Genomic DNA, 18,185 nt, shown 5'->3' with positions numbered 1-18,185 from the left:
TGATCATTTGACTCCAAAATCCACAGGGTTCTTCCATATAGCAAGTACAAGCCATCCCAAAAGTGTGGCAATCATAGATGATGAAGAACTCTTTCTTCATTCAGACTGACCTTGCCTTCTGAGCTTTTGAGTCCCATTTTCTTCTTTACTCCATGTATGAGCCACCCAAAAAGCTGGGTGACTGTAAATTCTGGATTTTATTGTGCAGAAACGATATTGTTTACAAACAGACGGACGGAGAGACAACATAATATACTTAACCTTATGTTGGGCATATTTAAAAAAAAACAGCTTTCATGATACCTTTAAGAAAATGTCTCTTGATTATGGACAACAGTTATCTTTGAGTGCTACTGTTGTTGTTCTGTTACTTCTGTTTGGATAAATATTTCACATTTATTCACAATTTTTCAAAAACTGTCATTCATGATATAGCTTGTCAGATGTTTAACATTAAATTTACATTTTTTTGCATGCATGCATGTCAATCATGAGGATCATAGCATGTGATTTTAGTAATATTCAGCAGTGTATAGAACATAAGGGGAGATAACTTGTCACTAATTTTAAAGAGAATTATTATTATTTGACCAGGCTGAAAGAGGTTGTGGTGGTTTTGTGGGTTTAATGACAGTTTATAGTACTTGAAAGGTTATACGTGGCAGCCATATTATCTAGCTGATGAAGAACCATCAACCCACAGGAAGCTAATGGCAAGTTTTCTTACATACACACACTGGCTGAGCCCTGAAATTCGAACCCACATGGATGGAGGTCAGATATCAGTCATCTGCAAAGGTGAGCACCTTACACCATGTTGACATAGACATTATTGTGTGCAAGGTTAAATGACTGCTTACTGGTTTTCACTGCACAGCTACATGCTACAACTTGTACCAAAGAATACAATAATGAAGTCCATCAAATACATTCCCAATAAAAAAGCTTGCAGAAGTAAAAATTACATAAATAACATGTTTTGTTGGTAATCACAACAACTGTCTCTTTCTTCTCTACAGCTGAAAAGGAAAGAAAAAACTGTATCCAAAACAAAATTATTTAATCAAATTGTATAGCCACCTGGGAGTATTAGCTGTGAATGGCTAATATGGCTAGCACCAACAGGAATATACACATGCCTTTTATAGCAAAGAAAAATCAGTGTATTAAATAGAACACTATCACTGACTGTTCATCAGGTTGTTGTTGTTGTTTTAGGGTTTAACGCCATTTTTCAGCACAAGATAGGCTATACATGGCGGCCAGTATAACTGGTGGAGGAAGAACCCTGCAAAACCCAGGGAAGAAGCACCGACCCACGAGAAGCTACTGGCAGGCTTTCCCACGTACCCACGCTAGCCGAGCCTTGGACTCGAACCTACGCAGACAGAGGTGAGATGGCAGTGATCTGGAACAGTGAGCGCTTTAGACCACTCAGCCACTCGGGGCCCCTGTTGATCAGGTAAATATGTTTATAAACCAGGAAGCGTCATAACGTTTGATACAAAGCAGAGGTCAGTATCAGGGGTCTCTTTGTTCATAAATCTTCATATTCACCTCAACACAGGTCTGGACTTGTTTTATTACATGACTGTGTGCCAAATTGTACAATTTAACTGGTTTCAGAAAAATTAAAATTTCATTTCAAACACAATGCCTCAAAGAAGTATGCATTGGCATCATTAAAGTGCAATGTGATGTTTTAGCCAATACAAAAATCTCTCACTACAATCACCTAATAATATCCATTATATCAAAAGTAAAATCTCAGCCACTGAAAAAAGATTATTAAAACTTGGGGGAGAAGGGAAGGGAAATGGTATTTTTATATATTCTATTCACACATTACAGAAATCAACCAGAACTAATCTAATGGTGACTGGAACTGTTCTACTAGTGCAATGATGTATGATAAGTAATCCAATTAAAAATAGATACACACATGTGAACACAACAAGCTGTAAATTGATTAGCTTACTATTCTTATTTTTTTATAGTTTAAGGCCAATGGTGCAATATTCATTCAGGTGTTATAAGTAATAATGGGACTGCTGGTGGTCCATGAAGAACTGGGAAACATTAAAACTGACTAACCTTTGGGAGAAGTGACATTAAAAGAAGACCAACCCAAAATATGATTTTGACAAAGAACTGTCCAAGTATTTTTATTTTTTAAATTTTTATTAATTGGTTTTTTTTTCATGATGTTTTAAGTGGAATATGTAGGGGCAGCTAATATTTTTTTTGGTAAATCAAAAGGCCAAAATGTGTACTCTCTCATAATTCTAAACAGTACTGGCTAAGAAACAATACATTTATCAGTGTTTGGAAATCAGAGCTGCAGGTGAATATGAATGTATCAGTGGTCACAAGGCAGTAAAGTGAAGGAAACAAAAAATGATTGCTGACTTTATATAAAATCTTTGCAGTGAACTATGAGACATACAACTTTTCCTTTTTTTATTTAACAGTTAATACTCTGACACCTAATTATTATTGTATCATTAGCCAGCAGAATTCGATTTATGTTTAAAACTTCCTGTTTTAAGATAATATGAAAAGAATACATATTATGGCCAAAAATGCAATTGTTTTCTTTAGAATCCTCCCTTAAAAATGCTACTGACATCAAAGGCAATATACAGTCCAAAATTGTGAAATCTACTGATTTGATGTTCTAGTTCAGATGCATGTATGATATTAGAATGGAGTTAACATCATAAAAAAGATTTGGGAGTAGGTCTGCCTGATATCGTTAAAACTGCACATGTAGACAACTGTGATATTCTTACCTTTGGCTAATCTGTGGATTATTCTTCAAAACTGGCAGTGATACACTCAACAATAACTTACAAATGCTATTAAAACATACATATTTGAGTATTTTATCTTGCTTTTCAATTGATTTATTTTTTTATCCAAATGTAGTATCTAGGACAGTGCAACTGCTGTGTGATATTTTTATTAGTACAAAGAAACAGAGGTGTAAACAGTCATTGCCATACACTATTGATGAAGAAGCGAATGGTAACAATCAAAATCCAGGACTCAAACTTAGCAAAAAGGTGACTATAATTGCTTTTTTGGCACAGAAGTTCATTTTAATGCATATGAGCAATTTTCACTTTCACAATGATTTTGAGATGACCCCCAATAATACATGACTTTGATTTGTACCCTCTTACAATTAGTGTATCAATGATCCTATGAAGTTCAAGAAACACCTTATTTACATTTCAGTGATATTCCAAGGGGCTGAAAATGTCTGGCAAATGCATAGCTGGGACCCATGTGTCACAAAGATAGACTTTTATCTGGAATCCATTACTGGCTCCTTTTAAAACTGTACTGATGAAGATTAGTACCAGCCTATTACACCTTGCATGGGATGTCCTATGTGGCAAGATGAACTAAAATGGCAGCATTAATTTGACTTGATAACCACTGACCATAAATATTTTATTCTAAAACTTAAGGTGTTGAATACTCAGTTGTATAGCCAAACCTGTGTATAGCTATCTCAGGGTAATATTCAAGGAATTCCAAATAGGACAACTTTATTTCTTCATTAGAATCAACAGTGTTCCAGAAGTAAAAGAAAAATAAGCTAGTGAGTGACAAGCTAACAATCAAATAAAAAGGAGATTATAACTCTCATGAAAAATAAATGATGTAAGTTGCCTCAAGTCAGCTGGTTATTAGAAATATTATCATGTACAAAGAATAAGATGGTGGCACAAAATGTAGAAACTGGATGAAACTCATATCCAACAAATCTGCATTATTCATAAAAGAGATTACTTTAAGTACAAGATGCATTTAGTCAACTGAATATTTTTCTTTTTACTGTTTACCATAAATCATTATAACCTGTTCAAAGTTCAACTCCAACCACCTCTACAACCATTAATGCCATATGGCCAAGCAAAATAGTCATATAATGGATTGTCTGATGAGAATCTATAAAGGCATTTAGGAAATATTAGCAGACCAAACAACTATCACTACAAACTTAATGCAAATTTTCTCTGAATGGGACCATCACCACAAGGTAAAAAGGTATAGTGAACATACTAAAGAATGAACTGTCTTAGTTTCACACTGATTCATGCCATGTATGAGGAGAATCTAACTTGGGTGTTTAGCAAATATATGCAAATGAATAGCATTACAAAAAAAATGTAATACTGATGACATCACCATTTCTACTTTTATCAGCAGAAAAGTGACTGTGTCTCACTTTCCACTAATGTGAACAACCTTTTAAGTTCGTTTCCTCCACCTCCTGTACATCTGCCAAAAGTTCCTCCTTTATGATTGTCTGGGTCAGCACATCTGTACCAGAATCAGGTTGGAAATCTTTTGACTTGTCACTCCTATTATGTGCACCAGTATCAACCTGGAAGCTAGGAGTCTGTGCAATGGCATCTGCAACAATGATTAATCAATGTTCATCAATAATGCCAAGTAAGTATACACAAACCTGACAAGTCAACAGTAATTTAACCTCATCTTACAGGTACCTGGCCATGAATCAAGATTAGACAATGATTAGACAATGGCAACAATGCAATCACTATTTGAATGGTAAATATGTTTCTGATACATGCTACTTCTGTCACTGTCGAAAATGAATAATTTCAACTGTTTGTTTTGCTATTGAACATCACAGTATAAATAATTGCCATGTAACAACAGTACCACAATCTGCACATTATACACCTGTCTTGTGACACTTCCTTTGAGATCATTTGAACTCTGAGCTAGGAACATGATCGTGTATGTATCACACTGTGTAGTTATCCTGTATGTATCACACTGTGTAGTTATCATGTATCACAGTGTAGTTATCATGCATGTATCACAGTGTAGTTATCATGTATCACACTGTGTAGTTATCCTGTATGTATCACACTGTGTAGTTATCATGTATCACACTGTGTAGTTATCCTGTATCACACTGTGTAGTTATCATGTATCACACTGTGTAATTATCATGCATGTATCACACTGTGTAGTTATCATGTATGTATCACACTGTGTAGTTATCCTGTATGTATCACACTGTGTAGTTATCATGTATCACACTGTAGTTATCATGCATGTATCACACTGTGTAGTTATCCTGTATGTATCACACTGTGTAGTTATCATGTATGTATCACACCGTGCAGTTATCATGTATGTATCACACTGTGCAGTTATCATGTATGTATCACACTGTGTAGTTATCAGGTAAATCCCGATAAAGTTTCATCTAATGTGTCCTGTTAGTTGAAACCTGACACAGAAAGCTCACACAGAAATAAGTCACAGTGTTACAATTTCCATCACTCTGACCTTGACATCTTTTCTTTAGTTACAAATATTTGGCTTGGTTACAAAGTTACATGTTCCTACTGGATTTTCTTGGCATTTAATCTAGGATTTATAACACACAGTCCACTCAGGCTGAATATCATGATAATGTTCCACCATAACATCTCCACTGTTAGGAAAGAAACTGGTCAAAGACTTTAATACTGCCCTATGTTTACTTTGATCTTTTTGGTAAGGGCCATGACTGCCAACATACAATAGCATGTCACTCGATTACATATTCCCCTTTTTCAGTCCTGTAGTGGGCAGTGACTGTTAACTTCTAGTACTATGACTGGCATGATATCTATATTTTCTCTGAATGTGACTGGGACCTTTGAACTACGGATACAACTATGGTATGGAACAAACTGTTTAGGAATGATATCTATATTTTCTCTCATAGTGACCTGGACCTATTAATGAGATAAATGAATGGTACAGCATGAACTAGAGACACAACTATAGTATGGAACAATCTGTCTAGTCATGATATCTATAATTTCTCTCAATGTGACTGGGACCTCTGAACTAGAGACACAACTATGGTGTGGAACAACTGTTTAGTTATGATATCTATATTTTCTCTCATCTTGACCTGGACCTATGAACAAGTTATATGAACGGTATAGCATGATACATACATCTGTAAAGTATGAACCAAATTTCTCCACGCTCTGCAATGTTATGGACTGGACAAGCAAATGATAATACATGGATGCACAGACAGACAGATGGACAGTGACATAACATAACATGCCCAACTTCAAATGGGTGTATGATAATTACATGATGGTAGGAATATAACTAATGCTGACAAAGAATTATCTTAAAGAGTGATTCCAAAAGCCCTCTTATGTAGTTGACAATTATGAAGAACGGTCATCTTATACTGACCGAAAGATGCTGTGAATTATTTTTCATGGCTGCTTCAACCAATGAATTTAGGATTGCTGATTCATTCTTGAAAATACAAGGCATTAAGAATCAATTAAATTTTCTCTGTTGAAAATCCATGAACATTCCTAATAATAAAAATTAGTAAACTCATAGTTTGGGATTATAATATAGTTAAATACACTATATATCATCAATGGATCATTTAGTTTCAACAGTATATTAGTTTAATTTGTACAATAAAAATGGAATTAATAGAGAAGAACACAGTGCTTGACTTAGATAAAGATGTAGACAGGATCACAGAGTAAAGTAGATGGTGTAGAGGGTAGGCAGAGGAGCACAGAGGAAATGTGTCCCTTAACTGCTATAGGGAACAGATTAAATGTTTCCCTTGAGGGCAGTAGTGCATAGATGAAATCCCTTGGGGATTGCATGTCAGAAGGAAATTAATGTTCTTAGTGCAGCAGGGCATAGGGGAAAGGAATCCCTTGACAACAGCAAGGTAAAGGAGAAATCCCTCAAAGGCAGCAGGGGATAGATGAAATGTCTCCCTTGTTTTATGTGCCTGTGCACAATGCCCTTCACAACATCATAAATGGTTTTTCAAGAACTCTATCTGTTGGAGTGAGAGAAAACTTTACAGAAAAGTTAATGCTAATAGTCTTTTTAAACAATTAATTGTTTTCTAACCTTTACAAAAGAAAATAAACTGTTCTTTTAGCTGTTCCAAATTAGCCTTTTGAAGGAAACCTTCTCCTATCTCTGACCCAAGCTGGCTAGATGAACCGTCTGTTGCACTAGCTGTGATAATAACAGATTCCTCTCCATTCTCTGAGAGTTTCTTGAGCTACAAAAAATGTAAAATTTATTACAAAAGTATCAGATAATAGTAACAAACCACAAACAATTAATTGTCTCAGACTGCATCAAGATTTCTGCTGTTAGTGATTTCAATTTCATTTCAAACTCACACACAACTTTTTTTTAATAGAAACTTTCAACTCATTTTTAGTGGGAGTACACCATAACTGTTATCCAATTTTGCATTTTATTTCATGGCCAACTTCATATTTTGACAAAATTATAATCTGGCATTTACAGTTTTCTTCAAATTAATGCTACAAAATAGGATGAAAAGTAAGTAGCACTTCTGACTATATTCAAAATATGTTAAAGTAGTTTTATGCATGTTGAATAAAATTGTTATTATAAATGCAATATTTTCTTTATCACCAGAGATTAAGGAATGAAGCTACATCATCTATAAAAAGCTGTCTCCATTATGAAGATAAAAAGTTTAAAGTAAAACTTATTTTAAGTTGAAACAAATTAAATGCATAAGTAAATGAAATTAGTACATGAGCCCTTTGGAGAGACTGACACTATTGGGTAAAAAGAATTTTCAGGAATTTAAGATAAGAACATTTCTCCTCTTTACTGCTGCATGCTGAAACCACCTCTGATACTCTTCAGCATTAACAAGATTTTCAAATTAGCTACTATGGAGGATATAATGGATGTCAGATTGGTACAATTTTCATTTAGGACAAATTTGACATTAAAAATCTTTCACTCTTACCCCATGTCAAAAGGAACATCCATTCAGGGGAAATATTGACAACAAAGGAACACCCATTCAGGGGAAATAGTGACAACAAGATTTTCACAGCAGTTATGGCAGCCATTTTTGACATATAATTGGTAAAAATTTCATTCAGGACCAAGTAGGTATCATAAGAAGCCTATTGGTGAAAACCCCAATTTGATATAGCCATCCATTTGGGAGTAGAGATACCAATATTTTCAAGATAGCCACCATGGTGCCTTATTGAGGGTTAGTCATTTTTATTCAGGACAAAGTGGACACCATACAAACTTTTTTGATGAAACCACAATTTCGTAATGACTGAAAGTTTTTGTTGTTTTCACCTGAAATTCGAGTAGGAAATACATTTTGAAAGCTATTTCTGAATAGATCATAAAACACCAAATCCCTGGTGATCATTCAATAAAATACTACCTAGTTGCGTTAGAAACATCATTTTTCATTGGCTATTTGGCTTGTGCATAAGCAGAAGGGTAAAAGTTGGAGTTCTTTTTCTTTTTTTTGACTAAACGGAGCCATTATATTGGTACTGACACCACTCTTTATTCCAAATGCCCATCTTATCCTACTTTTTGCAAAGGTTCATCGGTCTGTTTGCAGTTCATATCGGTCTGCCTTAGATCTGAGACCAAAAAGTCTAAAATCCAGACATAAAATTGGATTCTGACTATGGTCAAATTTTGGGTAGAAAAAAAATCGGGTCCAAAAAATGAGGTTTTTCCCTCTTTATTTTGTAGTGCAACTAGAAACTCCAGATTATTTGGTATCAATGTAGAGCTACATCTATCTACCTTTCTATAATACCACCACTTTAATGTATCATGCATGACCATGACGCTACAGAGCTTGGCAGTATGCTACTACCTCCTGCCATGTTAACTCGTCGCTAGGGCTTATTGTGTTAAGAAGTGCAGCTGGAACAAAATTTTCAAGATGGTCACATACTGGATATCAGATTAGCACCATTTTAATTTATGATCAACAAAACATTTTATAAGAAGTCTTTTGGTGAAAACTCCATGATTTGACCATTCATTCTGAATTAGTGATAACAAGATCTTCAAGTTGGCAACCAGATTAGACACCATTTTCACTTAGTACCCAGTAAGAGGCCTTTTTCTGAAAACCCAATGACAATATGACTTTCAATTCATGAGGAACAGTGATAAAAGATTCTCTAGATTACTGCTGTGGTGGCAATACTGGACGTTAGATCAGCCCCATTTTTATTTGAGAAAAGGTAGATATCACAAAAAGTTGAAAAAAACCTCATCTTGATTCATCCTTCCATTTAGGAGGAATAGCGATAACAAGATTTTCAAGATGGCAACTATGTGGTGGCCATGTTGAACATCAGATCAACACCATATTCCTTTAAGACCAATTGGACATCATAAGAAGTTTTTGGTGAAAACCCCATGTCAATATCAATTTCTGTTCAGAAGAAGTTGCGATAAGATTTTCATGCTGGTAGCTACATTGGACTTCAGATTGGCACCATTTTTATTTACGACCAACTAGACATCATCCCTGTAGGAGGAGTAGCAACAACAAAATTTCAAGATGACTGCTGCGGTGGCAATACTGGACCTTAGATCAACATGCAGGACAAACTAGACATAAAAAGTGTTTTAGTGAAAACCTGATGCAGATATAACCATCCACTCAGGACTAGCAGCAATAATAAGCCTTCAAAGATGACTATAATGGTAGCCATATTTCATTCAGGACTAAACACCATAAGGTCTTTTAATAAAAACCCTGCATTGACATATGACCATAACTTTAGGAGGAGCAGCGATAACAAGATTTTCAAGATTCCCACTGATGGCCATATTGGATGTGTTAGAAAGTACTGTCTCAATAAAGGACCAACTAGACCACTGGATGAACATGTGTGTAATGTTTAATTGCAAATCTTTCAAGCAGTTTAGGAGGAGTAGCAATAAACAACTTATGCTAACAGACAGACACATGACAGACAATGGACAGCAGACCATTCCATAAGCTCTTTTGGTCTATAACTTATACGTAAAGAAATGGAATCAAACTTACTAGTGAATAAATTTCATATTTTATGATCAGTTTTATCAAAGAATTAAATTCTGGAGATCTCTTAGCATCCTTCAAAAGACTTTCGAAGCTGGACATTTCACATGAAGAATGGTTCATCAACAAGTAACAGTTGGTGCATCTGAAATATCAATAACTGAAATATTAAATACAAATTAATTAATCAGATGGCAAATATACAATAAATACATATCAAATAAAATTTTTATCGTTAATATTCTTAGAAAATTATTGTATAATCATTTTGCTGTGTAATCAATGCACTGGCAAAGTCTGGAAAGTTTATGAGCAGTTTTTCACTTTATCTGAAAACTGGAACTGGAGCCATTTCTAGAAGACTAATTTATTTAATCTATTGGTTATTATAGGGAATAAGTGGTTTCTGAAGCTTTGGAAATGCAGTCTTGAAGTATATTTGTTGCTCAGTGGTTTTGATAACTGTACTGAACAGTTCCCACTTCATGCCTGTGTAACTGCCTGGTACTGATTTATGCCTCCATACACTGTTGTACACTGGTTTATACCCCACCACAATGTGATATTCATGTGTTGCTGGTGGACTCAGGTCCCTTTTATAAATAGTGCTTTGTAGTGTTAGAATATGATTTTATGACACGTAATGTTATCTCTGGTTGTAAGATCTGAAAGGATCTACAGCAATTTAATAAATTGGCCTGGGATATTCCATTCATGTTTGTGGAGCTGAGTGCATTTTACACCTTTTGAGAGGAGTACAGACAGTGTCAGAATATTTTACTAACACATCATTTAACTACACTCTACTGCAACCTACACCAGCATAAATGTGTTATGGCCAATCCACTCTGAATGCACTTTACATGCCTATTTCAACACATGCTTTCACTCTGCCAGAAGTATTGAACAAGTATTAATATCAAGGCCAACATGATATGTTTAAGATATTTCTCATTTATGCATTGTTGTTGTTGTAGGGTTTAATACCATTTTTCAGCACATGATAGGCTATACATGGCGGCCAGTATTAATGGTGGAGGAAGAACCCGGGAAAACCCCCGGAAAGAACAACTGAGCCATGAGAAGCTATTGGCAAGCTGTCTCACATTCCCACATTGGCTGAATCCGAGACTGGAACCCACAAAGACAGAGGTAAGATAGCAGTGATCCGTAATGGAGAGCGCTTTAGACCACTCAGCCACTCGGGGCCTGTCATTTATGTGTACAATGTTGTCCAACATTTCTGCACACATAAGGTTTCCGTCTCCAATACTGAAGCAAAACACATACCAAATTCGGCTGATTGACGAAAATAAAATACTGCAATGCTAAACATCTGAAAATAGGCAATTGTCACCAGAATATTCTGTTCAAAAACATATTAATTTTGGATGCATGGGATACCACCCCATGTTTTCATGACTCATGTCGGCCTATTCTGCACACAGCTTTGAAAAGATGTAACGTTTATTAATCGGGCTATGGAAATGAAATACATTATTTTGGACTGTTTCTGTCAGCAGTTCAGTCAAGTAATTAGGTCAGGTTTATAGCTAGTTTTACAAAATGATACGTAACAATACCAATAAATGGCAAAAGATATTAAGCAAACTAAACCGATCTTGTAAAAAAATTAGTAAAGTTCAACATTTTATAAAAAATAAGCTATTATGTGGATGAGAAACAACAATGAATAGGATGTAATGCATTTACAATGTCTTGTTTTGTGGGAAAAATTACAACAAAATTCATATTTAGACTATATGCCTGGGAATTTCTTGAGAATCCATTCTAGCAGCAAGTTGACATGCTGGGTAGCAGAAGATTTTGTACATGTTGGACAACTTCTTCAAAATCGGAAACTTGGATTAAGATGCAGAATTTTTTTAGGGTAAACATTTCCTTCTTTTAAATAATGTATTTATTTGTATGATTCTAAAACATACATAATAAATATGATTTTCTGGGTTACAGGTTCAAGGTCATGGAGTGGGTCTTCATGCTGAAATTTAGAAATCACATTTTCATATGCATTTCGAGTCAAAATGTGGGATATTTTTGTATACTTTATGACTATCACCTTTCTTAATTAAACTAGGATCATTCTTACTTGATAAAGAATAGATTTTTGGCCTAAAATAACATGTGATCCAATGTTTACAGAAATGATGTATCATTGTGCAGAATTACCTAATGCACAGAATTGGCCTACATAGTGGTATATAGGTCAGGAAAATCTGAGTTCTGCCTAACATTCGCCATTGCACTCAACCCCACCCTTTTGAAAGTTAACTTGAATATATCATATATCTCATTTGTCTCCTTCAGATACATTTTTAAGTCAGTTGTAATTGTTAGGCTATATGTACTTTAGTTGGACACTGACTCTGGAAGAGTCCCATTTATGCTGTTGGGGTAGAGAGGAGTTTCATGAAAGAGGTTATACTGTACAGTTTACAAAAGCTCTAAGGCTGTTTCACACTTCACATCTTGGGTATAATATCAGGTCCACACCCATGTATGCATTTCAATTAAACAATTACTTATCAAGTGTGATGATGGGTTTCTTATCAAACACTCCCAGTGTCCAATCTGAGCATCTCATAACTGGCCAAATATCAGTCCTCTCATGATTGGCCAAATATCAGTCCTCTCATGATTGGCCAAATATCAGTCCTCTCAGACATGTCCAGTATCCTATTCCTTCTCAGTCCAAGCATACAACATGAAATTAGTGTCATTATATTTTGATCTGAACAAGCTCTGGTTAAGACATCAAATTTTAAAATGCAATTTTTTCAAAGTATGATAAATTTTGAGCATGAAATAAAGCAGAAAATTCCAAATCTTTTTACCATCTACATAACAACTGGAAGATAGAAAAATGCCCATGATTTTTTTAAACTTGTGCTATCGATCAGTTAAGATCAGATTTATTCAGAGTCAGCATGTTACAAAACATTAAACTCTAATTAGCCTTCTACCAACATTACATAAAACATTCAGACATTAAAACAAATATGATTTACAAGACATACAAACACAAAATAATACTGGTACATAATTACATAGATAAATTACACAGAACAGAATTTAAAATGTGATCAAGCAAAGCACTTTAAAAGAGACACAAGTATTTAAACTAAAATGTCTAGGTACATAAAAGAAAGAGCTGGTCATAATTAAAAGTCAAAATGTACATAAGGCCTTAAATGAAATAGAATTTTTATTCAGGACCAAACAGACCATACCATAAGCTCTTCATTTCCATGACCAATAGTTTAAAACAACTATTATGTCCATTATATTAGTTAAAAAAGTAAAATTATCTTGAGGTGAAAAAGAAAACAAATATTCCAGCTCAAAAGAAAATTCCAGGTCCCTCCCCTCCCAACCCCGCAAAAATATGGTCAGTCTGGAAAGATAAAATATGTCATACTGAATATGGAGAGCTGACTACTTCTGATGGCTTTCGACAACACAAATATGTTGTTGAATACAAATACTTAAAGGGTCATTTGGAAGAAATAGTCATCTTAGCGCTGTTTTATCCACCTAAAATGGCGCAAAAGCCAAAGTTCACATTGCCTTGCATTGATATTAATATTACTCCCACCCCATCCCTGTTTTATTTCAAAACAATTGATTAGTAATCAGAGCTAAACATTGCTTTTTAAAAAATTTCCCTTCAAAGGGGAAGGTAGAAATACAGAAGGAAGTCTTCTGTGGTCAATTTTGGTGCTAATTTGATGATCATATGAAAGATACGAGAAAGTTATAGTTGCTATCTACAAAATGTAACCCAAAATTTTCACATGATCCTTGAAAAAGAAGTGAACAAATTAATTTTGCAACCCAATTTAAAACAAATCAAGACTCAGTAGACATATCCAGGTTCAATCCTAAAGAAATTAATCATTTAATCCAATATTTCACCATAATACAGAATTGCACATTGGGCACAGGCATTTTAGAATTTGTGTTCAAATGTGCCCCAAATTTTCATGCTATGTGCTATCCTGGGTGATTTTTGTTTCCATTAGGAATTTTAAAAAAAACAAACAATACCCTACAATGTTTCTTTAGTTAGTATCCAGTAGTGTCTGTTGGTGCTACTAATGGCCAAGGTTGCTGTAGGTGAAAAAAACCGTATGATGGCAATGAGTATCCATTTAAAAACATTCAAGGTATGTGGTAGTTAGCCACACTACAGCGTCAACTCTTTGATGGTTGTAGTATAACTCATTTTTGTGGCTAAAGTCATTCCAACAGCAAGCAAGATTATAAATTTATTCTGAGATCTCAATTATCACCAAAGATGCTATATTTATGTAAATACAAGAACATAGTTTGTCATTTAACTAATGATTTATTAATTTGAAATGAAAAGCAATTAAGAAAGCATGGGTGTTTATTACATAACAGAATGGTATTAATAATGGAATACCAGAATTAAATAAGAGCAAGATCTAAAATGGAGAATTCCATGGTGCAGCTCATTTCAGTTGAGCCTCATAATCAAACATCCTTGTTTTCATAACTTATTTAAAGCATATGATAAACTGTTTACTGCAATAATATGTGTTGATGGAAAATACATAAGTACAGTGCAGTCAGTGAAATTAAGGTAGCAAAACTATTAAAGCTTATAAATATCTCTCATTTTTCTAAGCACTGCTAGTGCATTATGTACAACAATTTTCCATTGTCCCATCAATATCTTGTGTGTCCCCTGAATCTGAAGGGTCGGGAAAAGAGTTATCTGCCCTTGTCATCCTTGGTACAACACTGCATGTAGACATATGAAATGAGAACTATTGCTAGGGAGATCCATGCAGACATATGAAATGAGGATTACTGCTATGGAGATGCATGTAGACAAACGAAATGAAGACTATTATTATGGAGATGCATCTAGACATGAAATGAGGATTATTGCTATGGCGTTGCATGCAGACATAAAATGAGGACTACTGATATGGAGAATGTTGCCAAGTTTCACCTGCATGTTCTTTTTTGAGATTGCAATTTTATGTTATATTAAAAGTGTGGTGAAGCAAAATAAATAAAAGTTTTCATATTTTAAAACGTTTTACACATATTTCATCATCAGTTTAATAATATGGCATGAAATTATACAAAACGTACACTTAAACTGAATATTTTGAACTTTCAACACAACTTATCATCACTACATTTGCCAACTTCACCCTATTCTGGTTGAAGAGGTACTAATTTAGGCTCAAATATTTGAGTCCAGCTTGAGCCCTGACTTAACAATAGGGTACTTAAAAGCAACTTAAAAGAAATTATAACTTGTTAATTTATTCAACATTTTCCACTCAATAATACAAGTATATTTTACATAGTTTTTTTGTTAACTTTTCCAAATGCAACTCTGACTAACTGACGACAAATCACCTCTTCTGACCAATCTGACTTGCAAACTACACCCAGACTTATTCACTCTGACCACTGAAAAATACATTTTTTATGGCGTTCATGCAAGTATCAACCTAGAAGCTTTAACAATTTTTCAGTCATATTGCTACGATGTCTGCAATGTGGCAGTTTATAGTGATGTCTAGCTCTGGGGCATCATGCCGCAGACATATAGCATGATGTCCCACCCAGTCACATTATCCTGACACCAGGCCAACCAGTCCTAACATTAACCTCTTGATGCTGAGTGCCAAGCGACGCAGCTGTTAGTACCATTTCTGTAAGTCTTTGGTATGACTCGGCCGGGGATCGAACCCACGACCTCCTGCATCCGAGGTGGACAATCTAATCACTAGTCCACCAGAGCGGTTGTGGTTTTGTTTTAGTGCTATGTCTTACTATTGAAATAACAGCCTTGTATAGTGTGTTCCTATGTCGTTGACATTGGAACAAGTAGTCAAAGTTTCAGGAATATCTCATACACTTGGCAACATATATCGACACTCTTCCACTAATTTATGTATAATTAATATACTTACTGTGCTGTCTTTAACCTGGCAGAATGAAAATATGATACTAGCAAATGCACGCATTTTCATGTTCCATTGTCATACATTTGAATTTATTGCAATGTGACGGTAGTCAAGGTATGCTGAAGTATGTTTAAGTAGGTTCATGTGGAAGATATGTTTCTTGAATGAAACGAAATGTTCCTTTACAGTTCCAATAGGCATTATATATTTTTATTTTTTTTGCTAAAGAATAATATTTCAACTTAAACCGATTTCGGCATTCCCAGCTTTCATCGCTTTCCAGCAAACTGAAATGTAGGCCAACGAAACTTGAAAACAGGTCCATTTCTTTTGTAAGAATTTGACTTTATTAGAGAAAAGACATCAGGGCAAGTAAAGTCTGACAAAAACATTGTAACTTTCCTTTGTAGAAAAGCATATTGGTTGCCAGTTGTGTGTGATATTTCTGAAAATCTGACTTTTGTTATACTATTAGTCGACATCAAAACACGCTACACAGCGCCGTTATTTAGGCAGTAAGACCCATCACCCTCCAGAACAAAAATATCGGGTGATGTGTCTTACATTGTTGGACTACGTGTACACCTAGTCCTACATGTAAGACATAGCACATTTTGATTTTGTTGAGGTGCTATGTCTTACTGTCCAAATAACGGCCTTGTATAGTGTGTTCCGATGTCGTTGACATCGGAATGAGTAATCAAAGTTTCAGGAACATCTCACACATTTGGTAGCCTATATCGACATTTTTCCACTAATTTATGTGTAATTAATATACTTACTGTGCTGTCTTTATCCTGGTGGAATGAAAATATGACACTAGCAAATGGATGCATTTTCACGTTCCGTTGACATACATTTGAATTTGTTGCAATGCGACGGTAGTCGAGGTATGCCGAAGTAAGTTTAAGTAGGTTGATATTTAGGATATGTTTCTTGAACGAAACGAAACGTTGCTCACAGTTGAAATAGACATAAAATATTTTTTATTCGTTTCGTTAAAAAGTAATTTTTCGACTTTATCCAATTTCGGCATTCTCGGCTTTCATTGCTTTCCAGCCCAATGAAAAGTAGGCCAAAGAAACTTGAAAACGGGTCCATGTCTTTTGTGAGAATTTGAATTTATTAGAGAAAAGGCATCATAGTAAGTAAAGTCTGACTAAAACAAATTAACTTTACTTTGTAGAAAAGCGTCATTATTTTAGTTGTCAGTTGTGTGAAATATTCCTGAAAATTTTACATCGTAACGATGTTAGTTGACATCAAAAACACACTACACAGCGCCATTAGTTAGGCTGTAAGACCCTGACGCCCACAACATAAATATCAGCGTCGGGTCTTACAGGTAGGACTACGTGTACACCCTACTTTGGATCTATTGTATGGAATTTGTATTTTTTTAAAATGCTTTTGGTAAATCGCTCCGCAGATTACAGTCAAAGGCGTGTCGGTCTAAAAAAATGCTCAGATCCCACTAAATAAACAATTTAAACATATTTTGTCTATACTGTATATTAGCACAAACCTCGAAAATAGGTGTCACAGAACGATTTCTAGTGCAGTCATCCAAAATATAAGTGATAAATAAATTTCCCATGTTATTATGGAGCTTTCGCATACAATTTTAAGCCAATACATACTTTTATGTAATCGTTAAGTTCAATGTTATATAGTCTTAGCTGTAAGTGAGAAAATATGTGAAACCTGAAGTGACAACAGTTTTTCTCTTTTCTTCGCTAGACTGGTTCGCTGCAAGTGGATTTAATCACACCAAACTACTGAAACTAAGGACCATACGGGTATCTTGATTGGTTATATACCTATATGGTATTTGTGAGAAGACCATCGTCAGTTACAGTGCGACTTTGTGACTTTTGACATAAAAAGTACATGTACTAACGTTAATACCCAGTCCGTTTGTATCTTGCACAATAATTGTTTTCTTCAATATGTAGCCTGCCAACGTGGACATAGATGATATGCACTTTGTAAATCATTATTCGCTTCTTATTTTATTCATCTCCAAGTGCCTCAATCAGCTTTGACCATACCTGTAGCAACAAGTCTACACATCATGGAAGTAACTGCAGAGCACCTTCCAAACATTCAAGCTATCAAATTCGATAGCGAACACTTATCAAATGTCAATATTATATAGGTCCGGCCTTAAATTTGTAAACTTTTTAAAAGAAAGAAAAAATTCATTTTTAATTATTTCTTTGGGGGTGGGGTGGGGGTGGGGGGTAGTTGAAAGCGCGGCGAGACCCAATGCAACCGACTTTCCCTAAGGCCGGATT

General features: G+C 35.0%; 1 protein-coding gene across 1 annotated transcript in view; it reads right to left on the bottom strand.

Annotated features, from left to right (window-relative positions):
- LOC149797949 (uncharacterized) overlaps positions 1-17,640 on the bottom strand; it is a 39,840-nt gene extending 22,200 nt beyond the window's left edge. The window contains exons 1-4 of the mRNA XM_089963020.1: positions 17,593-17,640; positions 9,920-10,058; positions 6,949-7,105; positions 4,261-4,428 (exon numbers count right to left, since the gene is read on the bottom strand). Coding sequence (XP_089819146.1) covers positions 4,261-4,428; positions 6,949-7,105; positions 9,920-10,036 — 442 coding nt within the window. The 5' untranslated portion in view covers positions 10,037-10,058; positions 17,593-17,640. The remainder of the gene's footprint in view (positions 1-4,260; positions 4,429-6,948; positions 7,106-9,919; positions 10,059-17,592) is intronic.
- Positions 17,641-18,185: the final 545 nt, after the last annotated feature.

Source organism: Sinohyriopsis cumingii, chromosome 6, assembly GCF_028554795.1.
Source record: "Sinohyriopsis cumingii isolate HCF-2022 chromosome 6, ASM2855479v2, whole genome shotgun sequence".
Lineage (NCBI taxonomy): Eukaryota > Metazoa > Mollusca > Bivalvia > Unionida > Unionidae > Sinohyriopsis > Sinohyriopsis cumingii.
The sequence above is the reverse complement of the archived record's forward strand: the minus strand, read 5'-3'. Positions and strand labels throughout refer to the sequence as shown.